Raw genomic sequence first — 23,247 nt, forward strand, 5'->3', positions numbered from 1 at the left:
TTAAAGGGACTGTAAAGGAAAAATAAAAGGGGGTATAAAATGAAACCTGATAATCTCAGGCGTTGAACGATACATATAAGACATCTATCTGATGTTTCTGTCTCAAGAAATTAATATAAAACTTTGTCAAATTTGTACGAAAATTCATATATATTTAATTTTGTATAAAAGTTGTAGTACAAAAGAGATCATATTCAACAAATACGCAACTAATCTGAAAACGACGATATCCCACATAAACCTAAGAATCTCAGGTTTGCTCCTGTTATAATTATTTTATTTTTATTTTTCATTTTTAATCGAAATAATTAATAATATTATTACATATAGTCCGTATAGTTCAAATAGTCCATATTGAGTAACCACTCAGGCAATGGCAGTGCAGTATCTGTGAAATTCCTATTTTTGACATTTTTACTCATTGCTGTTACTAAATGTTATGTAAAAAAAAAAACATTAATTGAGCGCGCACGGCTTTACCTCAAATTTTCTCTTTAAAACTAATTAAATACTAAACCAGAAATCTCTTGTGCAGTGTTAGCCGTTATTAAGCCGTCAACGCTTATTAAGTTTAAAAATAGCTGGACAAATTTGAAGACAACATTCAAAAACATAATAAATCTATCTGAATAACTGTAAATCAATCCATACATCTATTTGAATAACTGTTTATCTATCCATACATCTATCTGAAAACCTAAAATAAAACATAGTAAACATCAAAATTTGTAAAATTTATTTTTTATTTCAGTAAAGAAATTGAGTTTTGCCAAAAATCAGACGTTCTAATCCCAATATTCTTTACAACCTGATTTGTAGACCTTTAAAATTTAAATCATGAATTTAGATCAAATAATCAATGTTGAAATTTAAAAGATTTATGACATCATGATAGTGTAAATTAGAAAGGAATTGAGTCATTGCCACAATCTCATATTTTGTAATCCCTATATCTTTTCAACTCGTTGTTAGAGACCTTAAATATTTAAAACTATGAGTTATGTTAGGTTAAATAATCTAAGTTTGAACTATCAAAGGTTGCCAAGATATAGGGGTTAGAAAATTTGAGTTCGTGGCAAAGACTCAATGCCTTTTTAATTAAGATTGTGGTAAAAATTCAACTCCATTACAGCTACAGGTTGAAAATTATGATTTTGATTTATTTACTGAAAATTCAAAATATGATTTGTGTAAACATGTTTTTTGTCTTAACCCTATTCAACCACCCCCCCCCCTCTATTTTCTTATTGTGATACAAATCTATAACATTTAGTACGTTTTTGGAAATCCCTTGGGCTCTGCCTCAATAATCTGCCAAAAAAATGGCAAATTTGAAATAACCAAATATTAAATGCGAAATCTAAGCAAAATTTTCGCATATTGCAATAAATTATACATTTTTGAAATACCCTAGACCCAGCGAATTCAAATACGCAAAAACATTTGCAAAATTTTTAAAACTTAAATGTGTATTTAAAAAACTGAAAATTGCAAATTAACTTTAAAGGCATATGTGCAAAAATCTGTGCAAAATTTCTTTGCAATTTGCTTGATTTTGTTATAGGCTTTCCAAAGAGCTATACAATGTTGATATCCAATGATTGGAAGTAGATCTAGATGAGATGAGAGATTAGTGATGAAGAATGAAGGATGAGAGATGAAGGATAACAGATGAAGGATAACAGATGAAGGATGAGAGATGAGAGATGAAGAATGAAAGATGAAAAATGAACGATGGAAGATGAAAGATGAAAGATGAAAGAGAAAAGATGAAAGATGAAAGATGAAAGATGAAAGATGAGAGATGAAAGATGAAAGATGAAAGATGAAAGATGAAAGATGAAAGATAAAAGATGAAAGATGAAAGATGAAAGATGAAAGATGAAAGATGAAAGATGAAAGATAAAGGATGAAGGATTAAAGAAAAGATTAAGGATGAAAGATCAGACATGAAAGATGAGAGATGAGAGCTGTGAGATAAGAGATAAAAGATAAATGATGAGATATTTTATTGAACCAATTTCGGAGAACAATTACTTAAGGACCATGCTGTGTTCGCGATTTGTATCAGTCTTTCATAGTTTACAGAAAAGTACCAAAATCGCTATCCGATTGCTTTCAAATGCTTTTCAGAACAATTGTATTACAACTCTTGGCAAAAATATTTACAACATTGAACAATTTAAAATTCAGTGATGGTGATGGACCAAACCTCTGTAGAGTAAAAAAGTAGATGTTAGTTCCACATTTATTGAAAATATATTTCGGTCTGGGTTGACCCTCGTCAGTTCTAACGATATAATAACCATCAAAATCGATTAAAAAAAATAAAAAAAATGTAAAAATCACAAGAATATAAACAAACAAAAAGATTATTCAAAATAAACATTGAACAAGATTGTAATTGTTATCCCAGTGATCTAACAAAACTGAATGGAAAAAGCAATTTACCTTTTGCAGAAGTTTCTGATACACATTTTTGGAAAATTCCCTTTTTTTAGGAATTACTATCTGTTAGATCAAATAAAATTGAAATTTCTGGTTTTGAAAGCGATGAACAGTCCCAAATAATTAACCATTTGTGCTATAACTAGTTTTTTTAATTTTTATGACATATATATTCATAAATGTTTTGCAGGTCTTTATCTACAGTACCGCTATGTGTATGAAATAAATCTATAATGATAATAATAAGAGATTTTATAATCCTTATATTTTTGCAACCAAACATTGTAGACCTTTGTTATTTTAAACTATATATAAATAGGGATTATAAAATTTGAGTTTGTGGCAAAAATTCAGTTATTTAGTAAAAAGTCGATGTTACTCCAAATATTGTTAGTAGAAATTTGATAAAATTTCCAAAAACGATCTTTTTTCAGTAAAATAAAAATGATGTCTTTCCGTTTTTCGTTTTGTCATAACTACACTTGGTCAACTCTGACAATGTCCTGAGAAAAAGTAAATCTTTTCCACAAACTCAACTTTTCCAATCCATATCTCTGTGCAACCTGATGGTGTCTATAGAGAGGTACCGTCCCTTTCCGCTCAAATTCTGAACGAAAAATCGGCTTTTTCTCCGGCCACAGTTGTCTTTGAAAAGTAAGACTATTACCAATCAACAGCGAATAGGCTGTTTAATTTACCCTGAAATTACCCAAATAAGTGAACGGTCCCTTTAAAAAAAAATATTTTTAAGTAAAATGATTTTTAATGAAAGGCATTTCTTGTCAGTGTCTGGAATGATTTGTATATGTTCTAATAATACTACATGTCGTATTGTGATTAATATATTGACTTTTTATCCAGAATACATTTCTTTTTCATTACATATCAGATGTATTGACTAACTTAATATCCTGTTGGTAGGGTTAGTTTTTTCAAGGTTGAGTATAATACACGATTTTCAAGATTTTCAAATACCCCCCCGCCCCTCCCCTCCCCTCGTGTTGCCAAATGTCTAGTTGCGCGCCTGTTTTCTTTATGCAGAGCAGCATTGAAAAGCAATGGTGTCTATGATCATCTTCAAATCAAATCTTTTATTTGGCCATAAACAATATATTACAAATTAATTATACACATTACAACAATTAATTACAGTTAAATTAAAGACTAAATCATCTGATTTTCTCCATTTTATGTAATAACCCTTTTCTGCATAACAACCCCTTCACCAGGGGCCTCTTCTTATTTTAATGATATTTAACATTTTTTATTTTCTTTCCAAAGTTTGCGAAGAAGATAATACAGACAACCCTGTTTTTCTTTTCATAAATTCTGTCTAGCAAATTGTTATTTGATAAAAAATACATTTATAAAAATTTACTTTCATTTCCATTATATGGCCTCCTGTCAACGTATAAATTAAATACTTGTTTGTCTACAGGGTGTTCCAATAAACATGAGAATCCAGTGACGAATTCGATATCGTATTTTTAAATAATTCACTGATTTGGTATATTGATACCTTCTGAGAAAGCTGTAATTTTGGTCTGCTATGTTTACAATTTGTTTGTTAATGTTTTGACGGCATACGGTCCTAAGTAAAACAAGAGTAAACATGTCTATCTGCTAGAGATGTCAACGATAGTGTAACGTAACGTAAAATGAACGTTTTTGTACGTTACGTTACGATAATGTGTAACGTTTGTATATATTCTATATAACGTGAACGTTAAACGTTAACGTTATAGGAGCTCATACCTAACGTTAACCGTTAACGTTAGAGGAACATATCCCCAACGTTAGCGTTTTGTGGAAATGTAACATTCTTTTTCTAATATCTACAACTTTTTTGACCATAACGTAAAGAAATGTTTTGTTTCCAAGGGGAGCTTGAAAGTCTAACGTTTGAAAAATTAATTGTGATTTATTGAATATCGTAACGAAAGGATTTCTATTTCAAAGTTCAACTTATAAAAAGTGTAACGTTGTATAACTGAAAAAATGCATTACTGTTTATGATAACGTTTTGAAACGTTTTCCCTTATAGTATAATGAAAAATTCAACGTTGCAGAAATGGGTTATTATTTTGATAATCAGGAAACGAAAGTTTTTTCACAGAGTAAAATTTCAATAATGTAACGTATAACATTAAAAAAAATGTAATTCTGTAAATCAAAACGTTTCATAACTTTTCTCTGAATACTAAATTGATTAGTCTAACGTTAGATATATGTCTGATGAAAATGTTGTTCATGAAACGTTAGACTATGAGGGCTGCATTTTAATTTCAAAAGTGTAACAATAATTCTAATGATTATAAGAGCAAAGACTAATGGTTTTTCATTTCAAGTTTAAAGAAAATGAGTTTATGCCAAAAACTCTAATTTTCATGTAATATATCTTTGCAACCCGATGTCGTAGACCATTAATATTGAAATATACAAGGTTTAAACCATCGGGTTGGAAAGATATAGGGATTAGTAAATTTGAAAAAAAAATTTAAATCTTATAAATGTTTCTTGGACATTAAAGGTTTATTTGCCATTGTTTGATGAAACCCACTAATACTCTGGAAAAGGAAGACGACATTAAGAAATTTTACATATGCATTTTCTGTAATAAAGCAAATGATTTAATTGCAAAAAAATCAAATTATTAAGTGGAACAAACACAATTGCTGGGTTTCATGTTTATTTGACCATTTAAAATCATAACTTCAGTTGACGTGGTTCATTTTTTAGGTTGAAAAATTTAGAAATGTAGATACTTACTAAAATGCAACAATATTTTATCAAATGGAAAATGCGTGTCATGTTTCATTCATCAGTAGATTTTTATGAAACTTTAGAATAGAAAAAAAATAATTTTTTAATCGATTTCTTTTTAAAAAGAAAAAAAGTTAAATAATTTTATTTCGCGTTGTTTGTGTTAAAAAAAAATTTAGCACTTGTCTTACTATATTTGATATTTTTTAACCCCAAACATGAACTCTGAAAACATTTCCCTTGTGGTTTGTAAACTAAAGCTAATGCCGCTTTTTTAATCACTTTGTAAGTAACATAAAAAAACACACAAAAAAACAAAAAATTCGCCACAAATTATAATTTTCTAATCTCTACATCTTTGCAAGCTGGTGTTGTAGACTTTTGATATTTCAAGCTATGACTTCTGTTAGATAAGAATGTCTAAAGGAATTGAGTTGTTCACAAACTAATATTTCTAATCCCTGTATCTTTGCTACCCAATGTTGTAGACCTTAGATATTTTAAACTATGAATTCTGTTAAATAGAAGAAAAGGGTCAGTCTGCATTGCGTAAAATAAGAAAAAAAAAACCCTAAACTAACCTAAAATAATTTAGAACTACTGTTCAAATGACGTTTTAGTAAAGCAAATCGTTTGTCATCTTTTAGATCTTAAACCAAGTGAAAGTGTAACGTAAGGTCTCTGAAAATATTTACCTTGCATGAAAGTGGAACGTTAAAAAAATGTGGTTATATTACATAAGCTTTAACGCAACGTTGGGAAAGTTTTTTAAAACGGGAAATGCAAAAGCGTAACGGAGCTTACTGTTTTTTCACTAACATTTACCAAAGCTTAACGTTGTATAAGATTTTCAAGTGCAGAAAATTCATTACGTAACGTTACTCTATGCCATAAAATTTCATAATGTGCAACGTAACGTTTCAAACGTTAATACTTTTGATGAACACTAATGTAACGAAAGCTAAAATCTAGAAAAATCAAAACGTTGACATCTCTACAGTATCTGCATTGTTCATCTTGGTTAAAGATTACAGACTCATTATTGCTGTCATTAATGTTTTCATAAAATGAACTCTAGCAGACATGATTAGATTAAGGCTTTTAAAATCAGGAATTAAAATACTGATTCTTAACAAAGACGATTTCGAATTCCTTACTGAATTCCCATGTTTTTTGGGACACCCTGTAGATAAACAAGTATCTAGTACAAAAAGGTCTTTCCCTATTGCGCAATTTTGAATTTAGATAACTATTTTGTTCTAAAATAAATAATTAAAACCTAGCTAATTTTTCTATTACAGTCTGAGAAGCCTGCCATAAACTCATAATAACAACATTAAGTTAGTAATATATATGATTAATTCTAAAATTGAACATTTCTAAACTAATAAAATCAATCAATTACTTTTCACTTTACTTGCAGAATCGTTGATTTTTCAAGTCGCTATTTTCTTATCATACGTAATCTGCATTAATGAGAAAATAGCGCCAGTGGCATTATTTGACCTTCTACGTATGTCTGTAGCAAAAATCGTGAAAACATAATATTTTGTTAACCTGCAATATGTTGTACATTATTAATGATTTAATGTTGTTAACTTAGACATAATGACATTATTCATTGAACCTGAGTTGACGTATGCTCTTGATTAGCCATTGCTAGAGTTTAACAAAGGTGACTAGTCTCGCTCTCTCTTCTGATGAAAGGCGATAGTTGCAAAACAATTTATTTCGATTCTGAAACATAGATGGTTTAATTATAATGTTTCAGGAGTTATTGAAATGCGGGTATATATAAAAAAAATAGCAGGCGGGTGAATTTAAGATACTAATACAAATAATGAAATTAATGAAAGGAATAAAATGTATTAATAAAAAAAATATATCAGATATAAACATGTAAATATTATCACGAAACCTCGTATTTTAGAAAGGTTAGACGACAGTGTTAATTGCACAGAGTATAAAGAGAAGACCATAGACAGTATAATAGACCGGTTTGAAGACACCCCACCTCTAGTATATAAGGATTGCAACCTAGAACTACAACCAGTATCTTCTGAACAGAGTACCAGTAAAATGAACAGATTTGTGGTAAGCTTAACACTTATATCATCAATAATTAGAAAACACGCAGGGATGTAGTCATGAATTCGTCCGGGGGGGGGGGCTTAAATTTTTTTCCAGGGGGGCTCAGCACTGAAAGCCCCCTGAAATAAATAGATTTCACTGGTCCAAGGGGGAACTTAGCCCCTGTAGCCCCCCCTGACTATACCTCTAAAAAACGTATATGTATGAGGCGTAATGGGGAGAAAGGTATAAACAGTTAAAGTTATTCAGATATATTTAAGAGACAGTAAGCCTTCATTGTCCAAACCGTTTTCACAGAATTCTTTGCTTTCTACTGAGTACTTTTTAATTTAACTATTTGTTAATCAAAGAATCAAAAGGTTAAATCTGATAAATGTGAACCCAACTAGATTAATATTATTAATATTATTAATAATGAAAACNCAATGACAAGATTTTACCATCCACATTTTAACATTTTAATTAAAGATTTACTTTTTTCAGGTCGCACTTTCCTTTATTGCCTGTGCCTATGGCGCTCCCAGCAACTATGGAGCTGTCCATGCTGGAGCCTATGGAGCCATCCATGCCCCTGTTGCTATCGGACAAACCCAGCACACCTATGCTGCCGGACCTGCTGTTGTGCAGAACCATGTTGAGTATGGAGTTGTAGGACATCAGACCGTCCAGGTTGGAACCCAGTCCGTTCAGGCAGGACACCAATATGTCCAGGCCGGACAAGAAATTATCCCCCAACCTGCCTCCACCTACGCTGCTGGAGCTCCCCAGAACCTTGTTGAGACCAGAGCTCTTCCCGCTCCTGTTATCCCCAACGTTGCTCCTTATGCCGCCGCTATCCCTCCCGCACCCGTCCCAGCTGGACCTGCCCCACTTGATACTGTTGTCCAGCAGAAGATCCTTGCTCCTCTTAGGACCCACACCAGAATCACCCCCGTCCAGACCAACATTGTTCCTCAACTCCAGGTCAACAAGTACAACGTTGATGTCCCCGTCAATGTCCCTGTTCCCGTTGAGAGAGAGGTCCTTGTCACCAAGCATGTTGCCAAGCCCTACACCGTTGAGGTCCCCAGGCCTGTTGCTGTCCCTGCTCCCTACAAGGTTCACCCCGTCCAGGAGATTGTTGAGCAGCCCCATATCCATCATGCCACCTACACCCAGACCGGATATGCTCAGGTCGCCGCCCCTGTCGCCACTTATGCTCATGCTGCCCCTGTTGCCCAGGCTGCCTATGCTGTTGCCCCAATTGCCCATGCTCAGTACGCTCAAGTCGCCCCTGTTGCCCACGCTCAGGTCGCCTACGCCACTGCTCATTAAACCTCTCTCAATATGTAAACAAAGGCTGTGTGTCCCCCAAAACCTGTTTGAACTTGTACACTGTTCAGAAGACTCAATCTTTCCTTACGTACTGTACAAGTTTAGCCACTGTATCCCTTCTACTTTGTTCAGGGGGAGACTGTGCAGTACGTTTGCTGGTGACACACAAAACAAACATTCAAACATGTGTGTAAACCAGTTGGCATTTACTTGTATTATTTTGTGTAATAAAATTTATATGTGTGAATATCGTTTCATTAAACTTTAGAGAGATTAGATTTTGTTTTCAAAGCGTATTGTAAAATTCTAACCTTTTTGATTAAATTTTTTTTTTTATCTTTGTTTACTACTTCTTAAAAACATACATTGAGACAAACGGTAAATGTACATAAGGTCAAAAAAAACTGAAAAATTAGATAAATCATATGTAAATGTGATTGTTTACTATGCTAATTCACATATAATTGCGTTACTGGAATTTATGTTTCCAGCAATCGTATCTGCAAAGACAAGTAATAAAATTATAATTGTTTAATTATATGCCCAGGTCGCAACGTTTTTAAAAATTTCTAATCAACAATTGTAAAATTGAGATTTTGTGAAAATGACTTCTTCAAAATAAGTTTATGAAGTTTAATGAATCATAAAATCAACATAAAGCTGAAAGGTAAATATGTAAACGGTGTAACCGTATACGTATTCTACAATTTTATTTGTCTTTTTTTCTAAAGACTTTTTACAAAAAGTGTTGAAACTTGGGAATAATGTTTAAAATGTGTACAATATGTTACAACATTGTATGCTCTGAAAGGGGCTGTAGACCCTCCGCCCTCCATTTGTAGACTGGCGATTCACAACGTTAACCTTTAAACCTTTTTCTGATCAAGAATGAATGCGATTTCTTTATTTTCTAGTTAAAAATCTATTATTTTAATTATAGGTTTTTCTGCACTTATAGTCAGAATTAAATGAATACCAGAAAAATGTTCCTAACAGTAGCTCAGACAAACGTTACAGGCTTGAATTTGAAAAAAGTAAAATTTTTGTGAAACCATATTTTATCGGTCTTCCAGCTGCCTGAATCTCAATAATTTGCAAAACCTATCTTTAGTTATTTAATTATTAGGAGTGTGTAGGGAGGAAATATTAGGAGTGTGTAGAGAAAGACTGGAGGGGGGGGGGGGTAAAGGCCGCGGGAAATATTAAGGTAAATATGTGTATTTAGCTTTCCTTTTAGTTTCAACCAGTTAGTATAGCAGACATAACACATACCTTAGTAAATAATAGCTTTCCTTTTAGTTTCAACCAGTTAGTATAGCAGACATAACACATACCTTAGTAAATAATAGGTTTAAATCCATTACAAGAAAACTAGTTAGTATAGCAGACATAACATATACCTTAGTAAATAATAGGTTTAAATCCATTACAAGAAAACTAGTTAGTATAGCAGACATAACATATACCTTAGTAAATAATAGGTTTAAATCCATTACAAGAAAACTAGTTAGTATAGCAGACATAACACATACCATAGTAAATAATAGGTTTAAATTCATTACAATAAAACTAGTTAGTATAGCAGACATATCACATACCTTAGTAAATAATAGGTTTAAATCCATTACAAGAAAAATTCGTAAATGCATCAATGCTTTGCAACCTTACTACATCTCCTATTTTTTCTTACGTATCTTCATTTTTTACAATGGTTTAACTTAAAAACATTAAATTATAGATTTGTTTGTAATGTTGAAAAAATAAAATAGGCTTTATTGGTTGTGAAAAAGATATTGGTTCTACATAGATGCTCAAAAAGTTCATTTAGTCCGAAGAAACTGAGTTATTGCCGCAAACTCTGATTTTCTAACCGCTATATCTTTGATACCTGATGTCGCAGACCTTTGATAGTTACAACAATAAACAATGTTGGATCAAAGTTAAAAATATCAAAGGTGTATCCCATCAGTTTGCTCAGATATAGGGATTTAAATACTTGAGTTGTTGCTTTTTTAACAAAAGTTGAAACATAATTAAATATATATACCTTAATGCAGACTGCTGCATTCGCATTAATTGCCTCAATCTATTTCTGGAAAATAGAAAATAATTAACTTTGCTTTAGAAACTAACATTTAACATGCATGGTGCATTAAATCACGTCAAACTGAAGATTGAAATCTTGCATGCTTTCAATAATTAGTGTTTCTATTAAGGAGCTATTGAGAAAAAAAACGTTTTGAATTTCTTTTATGAAGCCGGATAAATTTGTTTTTCTCATGCGTGTGTGTAAAATCAAAGCTAGAGGAGCTACGAGGTTAAAAGTTGTACCAGTAATGTCGCATACATTTGACCATCTCCTGATGTCTAGTTACCGGTGGGATCAATCAAGGTGATTCAAAAACCTTGAGACAAACAAGATAACAAATTAATCACAAGTAAATATATGTTAATTATATTCCTCCGAGAGTGTTTTGAAAATTCAAAGTTATGAACCAAAAGATCTAATCCAAAGATCTACGTTAGACCAGATCTAATGAACAGCGAGAATTAGTTGAACCACGTACCACCAGTTCAATCAGTTCTGCTGTGGGCCGGTTCAAACTAAGAAGAATTGGTTCAACTTTAGCTACGTATTTTAAGATATACGTCCAAAAATCTAAATATGTTGAATAAATTGGAGATTTCCATGATTCATTAAATATTTTGATCGGCGCCAGTAAATTCCAGATTTGGTTTCCATTTATCGATTGGCTGACATTTCTAGAATGTTTGATTGGAAAGCCATTATTGCATGTCTACTTGCCTAGTACAGGGTGTCCAAATATATTGTTGAATGTCCAAATACAGTGGGTTCCAGGAAAGTGTGGAAAAGGAGGATAATTAATCAATCATGTGTGTAATTAATGTTGCTTTAAAGCAAATAGTTATAAAACCAGTAGCTTAAAAATCAGCTTTAAAAGTGAAATGTGTTGGAGTAGAATTCGCATGCTGGTTTTTTATGTTTGTTGGATTTTTTAAATAACTTGAGTTCACAAGTCGTCTTCCTAGTCCATAGTTTTATAGGTCTCACTGTACTAAAGGTCGGGTTGGGAGGATAGTTTTGCAGAAAAAAAAGTTTTTAGGGTCAGGATAGAAAATATCGGGCTTGTTAATTTCCGGTTGTTTATTTACAAATCAGTTCCCAGCTCCAACACCCAACATCTATTCACTTTGATTTGTATGTCAAGAATAAACATATTCATTTGGAACATTTTTTAACTCAGATTATTGATTTTTTTACAAGTAGAAAGTTTTTAGACAGCCTGTAGCGAATTTGTGAGTTCAATTGATTCTTCAACGGTTAGTTACTTAGTTACTCATAAATCCTTGAAAAAGATTGTTTGAAAAATGTAATTAAATGAAATCCGGGACAGATTTTATGTAAACAAAAGTTGGATTCTAAGAGTGGGATTAGTGATTATTATACGTAGAGTTAATTCGTTTTCAAACATTTAAAGCTTTCACGGGGCTCCACATTAAAAAACATCTTCGAAGTTAATCATATTTTAGAATAAAATTCTAAACAAGTATTTTTTAACCTTTTATCAGAAGGCCTTAGTCTGAAATAAGTAAAGTCAATCGTTTGTAAAAGTCCAAGATCTTTTATCAAAATGTAGCACATGTAGTCACTTCATGAACGAAACCATTAAATCCACCAATAAAACTAAAAGTATACTTTTAATGCATGAAATTTCAGACCTTGTATTATTCTTTCAAATAAATGTGTATCAATCAGGGTCCCATTTCAAAGAAAAATTAAATTTAAAAGTTCATCATTTAATTAGTATTGGTACAATAAAATTAATTACAGTTATATTTCTTTTTTTATATTTAAACAAAGGTAATTTGAAATGAACTTTCAACATAATTAGTGTAAATGTTCCAAAAAAAATGTAAATTGGACCAAAATGGGCTCTGATATAAACAAACTTCGGAATTTTAAAAAAAGAAATTATTTTCAACTTTACAATTTGATTCGACCTTCAAACTTATGGTGTTTGGTATTTGGTGAATTCTAAATGTGACTTTTGTATTAAACATTTTTAAACAAAGAACAAACAGACACATAAAACAAGGAACGCTAGAAAACTATTTTTAGGGTGCATTGAATAATTAAAGGGAAAGTAAGCTTCAAATATTTACGATGTCAAGGAAATTCAGTCTCTAAAATTAAAGAACATACATGATTTAATATTTTTAGATTTTAAATCGAATATTACAATTTACACTTTTAATCGGTTTTTCTGCTTGAAGATAATTTGCACAAAATATTAACGATTTTAGTTTCTTCTATTTCACTTTTCGCGCTGATTCCCTTTAGTATAAAAAGCCGTGAATGCAAGCGTTGAATGGTTAATACAAAATTAAGTTCATTAATCAAGTATTGTCTCTTTTATGAAATTGAATTTAAACAAATGGTAGTTTCACATCAAGTCTATGTTCAAAGTTATGTTGTTTATTAAAAATGTTCAATAATAATTTCAAGTACTATCTAAATTGGTATAGGATCTCATAACATTTAAATTCAATCTTATGAAACATTATTTAATCTTATGAAACGTTGACAGAAGCAAAACTCTAATAGAATATCATGAAAGTTTGACCGAATGTTATAAAACTTTAACTTATTAAAATCTCATAAAAATGTATTAAAATCTAATTAAATGAATAAATGATATCTAAAAGGTTCAATGTTTTAAGATATAGATAACTTTATTTCCAAAATCCACGAATTTTTTTTAAATATTATTATAAAACCTAATTGGCTGAATTTTTATTGTTTCAGATTGAGTTAAACATATTTAAATATGTCATGATATTCTTATGTTTCAAGGTAACAATTGAAAGATAATTATTTTTTTCAGATTAATAATGCACGAGAAAGAACTTTAAGTTTTTAAGGATTTGACTGTGAATAAAAAGTCTTGAAAGAGTCAAATTTCTAAGCCCTCAACACCAATTTTGACCTTAGCCTGCAACCTACCGTGATACGAGTTTAACCTTTAATCTGTGAACTTTAAATAGATGATAAAGTCAATCAAGAACCAAACTTTTTGAAACTTCCATCCTAGATAATCAAGAAACAAAGAAATAAAGTAATCAAGAATATTACTTATTCATAAAACCCGTATCTGCCTACGCTATCCGCTGCCTAAGCGTGTGCAGGACAAAGTCAGTAATTTGAAGAAAAAAAACGATTTTGCCAAGAACCGGTTCTTAAAATCTATAGGAACAGATCCGCGAATGAAAACAAATCTGCAAACAAAATCAGCTGATTTTTAACATTTTGAGCTGAGGTGTGGATGATGGGGTGTGCTCCGTCAAAGGATAATGTACTGGATCTCAGCAGTACAGGAGATCTTCAAACAAATACAGTAGAAGCTGTAAACAATCTTATAACAGGTTAGGATAGATTCAAAATACACGTGGAAATTAAAGGACTGTGAGCGTTATTTCTATTGAGGGCAATGCCCAATGTACAGCGGCACCCTTGAAACCTTAATGATCAAAAATGTGGAAGATAGAAACCCCAAATAAAAATAAACAGTTCAAAGAAACAGAAACATTGATAACTAATTCATACTTGATCAGACAAAGGTTTCAAGGGTACCGTTGTAAGTCGGGCATTGATATCTTTTCATTGCACCTGAATTTACGCTTACAGCAAAAGGGCCTCCCAGTCAAAACAACCAACAATGGTTAAAAAGGTCCTGGCAAAATTAAAATTAAAAATTGTGCAATTGTAATTTATCTTTAATAAAAAATTTATCAGTCACTTTAAACATATTGTTCACCTATTCTAAAATACTTTTAATTGTGGTTTCTTGACTACAGTGACTTTCGTATTTCTCATAGATAAATAAATAAACATAGCTAGCTTATGTACACAAAATCACCAAGAATTGTACAGTCCGAGAACTCATACTTCTAGAGGTCAAAGTGTACTTCAATGATAAGCGGGGTGGTTTGGTGTTTTAATGGATTTCATAATGAGTGTAAAATAACTCCGGGAATGGAACTATTTGAATAACAATATTTCACTGAGCAATACATCATATTGACGAGAACTGAAGAAGGACATGAGAAGGACTAAACTAACTTAAATTTCTCTCTACAGAACTCATGTACACCACAAGTACTCAATGACATAAGAACAGCCAATGTTCACAACCGACCCAGTTAATCTATATAATAGGAATATCTTTAAAACATCTCTGTACATTTATATCTTTCAAGATGAAAAATGTCGTCTTATGCGCAATCTATCTTTATCTATGGTATTTCTACAGTGTAGGAAAACATAATTATATTAGTTATCATTATCAAACACTTTAAATTTATAAAAACGACAATATCTTCCACATTTTAGATCAGATATAGGTTTCATTTTTCAAGGTTAACGATATAACTTTTGAACCGTGAATTGCCATCTTTTCATGGAGGGTCAATTGTAATTACGCATACACTCCCTTTAATATAAATTAATGAATTAATGAATTAATGAATTAATGAATTAATGAATTAATGAATTGTAGAAGAAGTTGAGGACCTTGAAGCAGGACTACCGGGGATGGTGAGTCCAGAAATCAAGGAAAATACTCAAATTAAATCTGTTTAAAGAACTCATAGAAATAGTTTTTGATGGATAGAGAGATAGATATACACAGTTTCGTCATGAAGTATCGGTACCCGGGTTTTGAAAATTAATTATAGCAATTTTGTAGATATCAATTTTTTTAGTTCGAATTATCATTTCATATGATTAGGCTTTTCATTTTTTAATTCTTTAATTAATATCTACTTAAATGTCTACACCCCAAAAAAGGAAACTTAAGAGTTTGATGATACAACGATACTCTCTAAAATTTACGCTTCTTTACAGTGTACATACTGTACAACGTATGTTAGGATGCACATTATGTACATATATAAAGATGATTAAGTATTAAATACACCAGGAGGATCCAGACTCAGGGAGGTCGTCTTCTAGTCTCAATTTGTCAGCAAAAGAACCATTAGCGTTTGAGGTAGGATTTATCATTTACCAAGGATACCCATTGCACACAACGAACTGAAACTCTTTGGTTTTAAATTTTGGTTTCTGTTCAACACACTTCCACATGGTTTATCTGAAGATTTGACAACTTGAAACACACAAAGGAACACACTCGCCACATCTTCTAATTTTCTAATCACTATTTCTTTTCAACTTGATGTCGTAGACCTTTAATATTTCAAACTATTTGAAAATTGAAAGGTTAAAAACATCAGGTTGCAAATATATAAGGAATTTAGAATTAGAATTCGTAAACGTTCAGTTCCTTTACTACAGTTTGATAAATGTGACAAAAAAATACTTCATAAATTCCCGTAGAGCCGAGACTAGAGTCTCATCCTTGCAGCTGCAGTTTAAGTTTTAGATAATTTATCTTTTCAATAAATTTAATGGATTGGATAATCTTGCTTAATTTTTAGAACGAAAATTAAACCATCACAAGTTGTCATTAAAATGTTTGAAAATAAACATCAACAAAAATCGATTTTTGGAATTTAATGCAACTATGACAGATACTTTTTTAATTAAATTAAGTTTTAAAAATGATATTTTGAATATTATTACATGGAGTTTAAATTAAAATAATACATTGTACATTGCCAACAAAGTACATTCTGTATGTTTTTCAATCTTTGTGAGTTAACTCTTGAATTATTTATTGTTTTTAATTAAAACTTCGTGCTAAAGCATGCATAAATTTAGTTGCTTTGACCTACTTTCAGAAAACTAAAATAGCAAATAATATTTTTATTATCCCTTGGGGGAAAATTTAAGTTGTGGGGGGGATTTCCCCTGAGAATTGTGAGTATGTGGTTAAAGGGAGTGTAACCATAATTGAATTAATTATTATTATTGAACTATCAATAAATATCTGGAATTACCCGCGGACTAAAAATATCAAATATCAAGGGTAAATTCTGTGTACTAAGTAAAATAAACTCATCAAAACTATTGTTATTGATGCATCAAATTTAGTTTAAGCCTGTAAAATAACAAAAATACCAAACTGTCTTTTGAATGAACTACAAAATAATTTAATTTTCTTAATATTGTTTTTGGAAACTGAAAAAAGAAATATTTTTATCAGCTTTTTTTCGAGTATTTCATACTGCAATGAAACAGTTTTTATAATGCAATAAATTTGTATTAAATTTTTTAAAAATTGGTAAAATGCTTTGTTCTGCGATATTTATTTTGATGATAATAAATCTTATAATAACATGAAATATGCTTTAACTTAGTGACGTAGGTTTAAGAATTATATTGACCGATTCACACTGGTATCTTGAAACCCCTTTGTCTTAATGATGGAGAAATTCTTGTCTTTTATATAAAATTTGTTAATTTTTCATTCAGGTTTCTTAATTTATATAAATAAATCTAGGGATAAGAGGAAAGGAAGACAATTGACGGAATTTAACTCTGTTTAAATTTGAAGAACTACAAAATTAATAATCTTCATTATGATCAATCAGATTAAGGTTTAAAGGGTGGTGTTGTAAATTGGAAATGCAACGCTTGAAATTATGATCTGCAGGGGACCACTGTAAAATATATTTGACGTGCTTTTTTCAGGTTTCACAGGATTTAGAGGAAGAGGGAGGAGGAAACAGTTTAATAAGACGACATCCACCTCTTAGATTTAGGAAATTAGAAGAAAATCAGGTTAGGACATTCACCTCTTAGATTTAGGAAATTAGAAGGAAATCAGGTTAGGACATCTACCTCTTAGATTTAGGAAATTAGAAGAAAATCAGGTAAGGACATCCACCTCTTAGATTTAGGAAATTAGAAGAAAACCAGGTTACGACATCCACCTTTTAGATTTAGGAAATTAGAAGAAAATCAGATTATGACACTGTCTTCTTAGATTTAGGAAATTAAATCAAAAAATAATCAATTAATAGTAGAAGTTTTGTTTTGTGACAGTTATACTTTAACAAATTGGCTTTAGAAATTGGAGTTGTATAGGCTTCGCGCCCATCTTCTATTGTAATTGGGAACATTTTTTTAAAATATTGTCGAACAAAAACAAAAAAGTTCGTGGATTTTCAAAATATAATAAAAACCTTCCCTGAGGACAAATGAGGTACCACACATAATTTGGGCCCGATCGGTTCAGCCATTTTGACAGACAGACAGACAAGCAAAGTATATATGTATACATATATATATAGATTAGTTAAAAGACCAAAAATAGTATTAATCAGAGATGGTCCTAAAATTTTGAAAGTTTTTGTTCTTAATACAGTGATAACCAGATAAAAATTGAATAGGAAGACGACATTATAGCAATACTTAGTTTATTTGATGGTGTTACAAAGAAGACACTTATAAAATCACTTATTTTGTGAAATGGGTCTTTTTACACTGCACAATTGCTGTGTTTCGTCGTCATTGAACTTTTAAAAGTTAAAACTTGATTCTAAAAGTCTTCTTACTATTCCAGAGTTTTCTGGTTATCACTGTAGTAGAGGATACTGCATAAGGAATTTATTCGAATATATAAGATTAAATTGTATTCGAATATATAAGATTAAATTGTATTCGAATATATAAGATTAAATTGTATTCGAATATATAAGATTAAATTGTATGCATTTCTACCAAGAACTTTCTTTCAAGAGCAAGTTCTTGATGGGATGTAAAAACGTTCCTAAGAACTTTATAATTTAATGGGAGAAAAAAAAAAAAAAATTATGACCAATTAAGACAAATTTTTTGGCGTATAGAAGCTTATGCTTTGTACAGTCTTTACATTTACTATTAAGTCTTTGGTTATAACAGTAACATGAGTTAAAATACACGATACACATGTTTTAAAGCAGGAGTTGCCAGCCATTACTGGTCTCTATATTAAGTACAAGTATAACAATTTGCAAACTTGTTATTTTTTGTTTGTTTAAGGTTGAGATAAGCCAGGAGATGATAAATATAAAACAAGCAGAAGCGGAGAAAAGACGATCTGCGGTAGAGTAACCTTTATTTTCTCACTATTATATATATAGTTTATTTAAATATACAGTGATAACCAGAAAACTGTGGAATATGAATGCTCAATACTCAAGTGTATTTGATGTTTTTAAAAGCTATTTGTTTTACCAGTAACTTATTAAATCAGTTATTATGTAAGTTAAATAGGTCTCTTTACACTGCAAATGTCTGAGTTGGACTATTTAGAATCATGACTGGAGTCTGAAAGTCGTCTTCCTATTCCACAGAATTTTCTGGTTCTTATTGTTACCTTACCTCACTACCCTCACTACCTGCATATATATTTTGATAAATGAGACATAGACAGATAAAGAGAAAATTATCGCCTTCGCTAATTCGTTTGAATAGAATTAAGAAATGTCGCTAAATATTAATATTTATAATTTATATATCTCCATATTAAATATTAATTATAAATATAAATATTTATAATTGATATATCTATATATTAAATATTATAGCAAAGTTTAGAGATACAACTAATACTAATTATAAGCTATAACCTATATTTACTACAAATTTAAAAATTAACAATATTTTGACATTTTATCTCGATTTATAAAGTTGCAACCTCTGTTTGTCATAACTCAGGAACCCCTTGACCAATCTACCTCAAATTTTGATATAGGAACTAGGGAGAACCACGCACGTGGATTTAACGGTTCTGTCAATATTCTAGAAAGCTGTGACTTTCGATCACAATTTGACACATTAAACATAATTTTTCAGTCTTTTTTCTTAAATACATTTTTGCCGTCATATTCTCTTTGAATGAAAAGTATAAAACAAACAAATCCGTAAGTTAAAAGATTGCTCAAATATAAAACCAAAAAGCGTATGATTTCAAACAGAAGAAACCGAATCCCTCTAAGTCTGGTTAGTCCGGGGTGCACGGGAATGTTCTTAGTTTGGTTTTGAGATTTTACGTTAAGTGGGTCGACTTTTATAGCAAAAATTAGTTTCCCGGTATTATCGACCAAGCTCTGGTAAATGCCATGGCGGGAGTAACTGATAAGTACCCTGGGCAACGCTGGGTTCCCAAGCTAGTGGTTTAATGATTTATCAATTTGTTAATATAAAATTTTATTATTTTATTGATTTATAATCTTGTTACTTTATTCCTTTATCTATTTATTATCTTTTAACTTGATATTTCATTTTGTTTTTTATTTTACCTTTTTTACATTTTACAGTTGATGCAGGATAGAGTGAAAAGTGCCCGTTCTACGAGTGCAAGGAAATTATTATCAAAAAAAATTTTGCTTTTTGTTTTCAAGTTTTTCGATAAACTGTTTTTACAAAATACATTCCTGAACATTCGAATTTTAAGTTAGAACATGATTAATCAAAAATTGTTTAAAATTTTCATAATTTTATTATTTTTATGAAAATAAATTAGAATGAGAAGTTCTACGAGTAGACATAATTTACAGGTCGGTTAAACTTTTTTTACAAAAATAGTTGTAAGAATATTTCGGTACAGGGGTCGGCAATTATATCAATACAATGAAGACGACTTAATTCTTTGATTCCTGACAAGCAAACAAACAAGGAAACAAAGAGAAGCTGTCAATTGACATTTTCTCCTTGTTTTAAGTCTTTCAGTTTCCAGTGTTTAAAAGATTCCTAGAAATCAAAACTAAGAAACAAAGTCGTCTTCATTGTATTGGTATATATACGAAGACGACTATCCAACAGGGCAACGGAAAGAAAAATCATATTTCTTTCTTATTTTGTTTTGAAAATATTTTTATGTATAAAAAAGTTAATTTCTGAATTTCCAACGTCACGTTAAGTAACTCTATTATTTAAAAATGTCCACAACGATTCACAAAATTACTATACAAACCCTCAGATAACGCAATTATTGTCGTTTTCTTGCCAGATTCTTTCTTAACTGGGAAAGCTTCAATAAAGCGGATCATTCAAACAAGAATATCTACATGATTAAATCATTATTTAAAAAATATTTCATGGTACTGAGGCTTCAACAAATTCAGTTAGAAAAAAAAGACAACTTTATTAATTTTCTCAGACAACAAAAGGGTACATTTGGGTTTGTATTTTTTATATGGAGGATGATTTAAAATTGGATCAATAGTCCCTTTATTTAAAGGGACTGTAAAGGAAAAATGATACAAAATAATACAGAGGGAGACACTTGACAATGAAACTGCACTGTTATTGGTGGGAGTTCTGGTCACGTGATAAAGACATATCAATTATATTATCATTTATATATATAAAAAATAAAAAAAATATTAAATTCAAATAATTATAGGAGTAAACCTGAGTTTTTCAGGCTCAGTGGGATATCGTCGTTTTCCGATTGGTTGCGTATTTGCTGAATATGATCTGTTTAATGCTTAAAATCTTATACCAAATCTTATATATATAAGTTTTGGTAAATTTTTAAACAGTTTTATATCAATTTCTCGAGACAGGAACATCAGATGGAACTCTTATTGGTCTCGATCAACGCCTGAAGTTCCCAGGTTTCAGCCTATACCACCTTTCATATATCTTTAACAGTCCCTTTAAATATCCTTTACAGTCCCTTTAAATATCCTTACTCTTTGTTTTTTATTTATTCTCTTGTTATTTTAGAACAGCGGGGATTCGGGAATAGAAACTCATATGGAAGCATTTAATGAAACTGAGATTATGTAACAACCTTAAACCAGGAAACAGAGGACCAAACTTTTGAATCAGATGGAGCTAATCTGCAACGATTATAATCCAGATATCCAACAACGATTAAGTGCAGAAACAGCTGACTCCTATTTCTGCAATCTCTACATGGTCTTTAGCAGATATTTTGTGGCTTCTGATTACTTGATCTTCAGTGTTATTCAGAGGATTTAACTTCATGTGTCGGACTATACTAAGTATACAGATTAGTGCTTCATGTGTCGGACTATACTAAGTATACAGATTAGTGCTTCATGTGTCGGACTATACTAAGTATACAGATTAGTGCTTCATGTGTCGGACTATACTAAGTATACAGATTAGTGCTTTCTCAAGAGATTAACAATACAAAATTTACGACCTTAGGATAAAGTTTGGAAGAACTTTAAACTATGATTTCTAAATTTGTTTTGATTTCTTATAAATATAAACGAATTATGCTCGGGAACGAAATTAAACTTCAGATCTGGTTTAAAAGTCGCTCGTTAACAGGTTCTCACACTGTTGTGCTCTTATATTCCAATCTTAAAATAGTTTATGAGAAAAATCTGAAGCTGTTGATTTTAAATTAAGATATTTATCATATGAGCATCATCGCAGGGGACAAAAAGCCCAGCCCTCTAAACTGTCAAAGTCGCGTCGCTCGGTCACCCTAGCTGCAGTCCAGCTCGGCATACAAATTATCTTAAGCTGACCTAGTCCTCAAATATTTAAGATTATATCATAATTTTTGTGTTAAAAATACAAAAAAATTACTAGAAGGTATTCTAAAAACTTTAAAAATTTGATTAATAGATCTGTCAATAGTCCTATTGAGACACCTTATAAACTATAATATGCATAACGCAAACTTTTAGATTTACTTTGAATTTGAATTTAAATTAAAAGGATGCTGACTATACTGTGTTATAAATACCAATTTTTAGTATCTTTTTTACAACCGTCAGTTGGTAAAGAGGGAGGCATATCCACTGCTTTTTTTTTAAATTAGGCTTCCATTTGAAATTGGCTTTAAGTACCGCTTGACACTTTTGAATAAGATTGAAAAATATTTTTTGTGTTTAATTCCAACAAAGGTTTATTGAAAAGCAAACCTAATAATCTTAAATTTAACACAGTAAAATAAAAGTTTGTTTAAATAAATATAAAATCATTATTCTTTTCAGCAATTGTAGATGAAGGAATTGAGTAATTGTCACAAACACAAATTTTCCAATTATTATATCTTTGCAACCTGATAGCGTAAACTTTTGATATTTTAACACAGATTAATTGATCTGACAGAATTCATAGTTAAAAATATTTGAGTTCTACGACATTGAGTTGAAAAGATATATAGATTAGAAACTCAGAGTTTGTGGCACAGACTCAATTCCTCAATTCCTTTGCATTCAACTTTATTCAAACCACCAGAATTTATAATTTGAAATGCCAAATGTCTGCAAGATCATATTGCACTCACATGAGGATAAAAATTAGAGCTTGAAACAAATAATCAGTTTCTTTATAAATTTGTATCAAAGGGAGTAGAAAAATAAACGATATAATAATACATTTCTATCGATAAAAAACTTTTTTATATAAGATTTTTTTTATATGAAAAGAATGATATCAAATAATCTAGAATTATTATTAAATATGCAATTATGCTATTGTTTAAATTCTCTACTACGCAACACTTGAAAATATTAAAATATAAGTATTTAAACTATTACCATTGTTTTCTATCTGAATGTGTCAATGTAAACAAATGTAGCTCTGTATATTTATATTTAATAAATTAATTCTTGCATTTTTCCAGAAAATGTTTGGTTTGGTTTGGTACTTTTCTGAAAGGAATTGAGTCT

The 23,247-nt window shown here is 30.7% G+C and overlaps 2 protein-coding genes across 2 annotated transcripts; both read left to right on the forward strand.

The window, feature by feature from the left end:
- Nucleotides 1-7,209: 7,209 nt before the first annotated feature.
- LOC111712411 (calphotin) lies at nucleotides 7,210-8,863 on the forward strand. The gene is made up of 2 exons (XM_023487006.1): nucleotides 7,210-7,305; nucleotides 7,786-8,863. Exons 1-2 carry the CDS (start codon nucleotides 7,291-7,293, stop codon nucleotides 8,614-8,616), a joined length of 846 nt encoding a protein of 281 aa, XP_023342774.1. The 5' UTR covers nucleotides 7,210-7,290; the 3' UTR covers nucleotides 8,617-8,863.
- A 4,639-nt stretch (nucleotides 8,864-13,502) lies between these two features.
- Nucleotides 13,503-22,672, forward strand: LOC111712414 (uncharacterized). The gene is made up of 8 exons (XM_023487010.1): nucleotides 13,503-14,061; nucleotides 15,195-15,250; nucleotides 15,618-15,686; nucleotides 17,291-17,380; nucleotides 18,623-18,685; nucleotides 19,903-19,946; nucleotides 20,109-20,142; nucleotides 21,317-22,672. The coding sequence occupies exons 1-8, from the start codon at nucleotides 13,962-13,964 to the stop codon at nucleotides 21,377-21,379; spliced, it is 519 nt and encodes a 172-aa protein (XP_023342778.1). The 5' UTR covers nucleotides 13,503-13,961; the 3' UTR covers nucleotides 21,380-22,672.
- The last annotated feature ends 575 nt before the right edge of the window (nucleotides 22,673-23,247 follow it).

This window comes from Eurytemora carolleeae, unplaced genomic scaffold, assembly GCF_000591075.1.
Source record: "Eurytemora carolleeae unplaced genomic scaffold, Eaff_2.0 scaffold1273, whole genome shotgun sequence".
Classification (NCBI taxonomy): Eukaryota; Metazoa; Arthropoda; class Copepoda; order Calanoida; family Temoridae; genus Eurytemora; species Eurytemora carolleeae.

Coding starts and splice junctions, on each gene's coding strand:
- LOC111712414 (XM_023487010.1), top strand. CDS start 13,962: ATGATGGGGTGTGCTCCGTCAAAGGATAATGTACTGGATCTCAGCAGT. Junction 15,687..17,290: donor AAGAACCATTAGCGTTTGAG/GTAGGATTTATC, acceptor TGCTTTTTTCAG/GTTTCACAGGATTTAGAGGA. Junction 17,381..18,622: donor GGAAATTAGAAGAAAATCAG/GTTAGGACATTC, acceptor TGTTTGTTTAAG/GTTGAGATAAGCCAGGAGAT.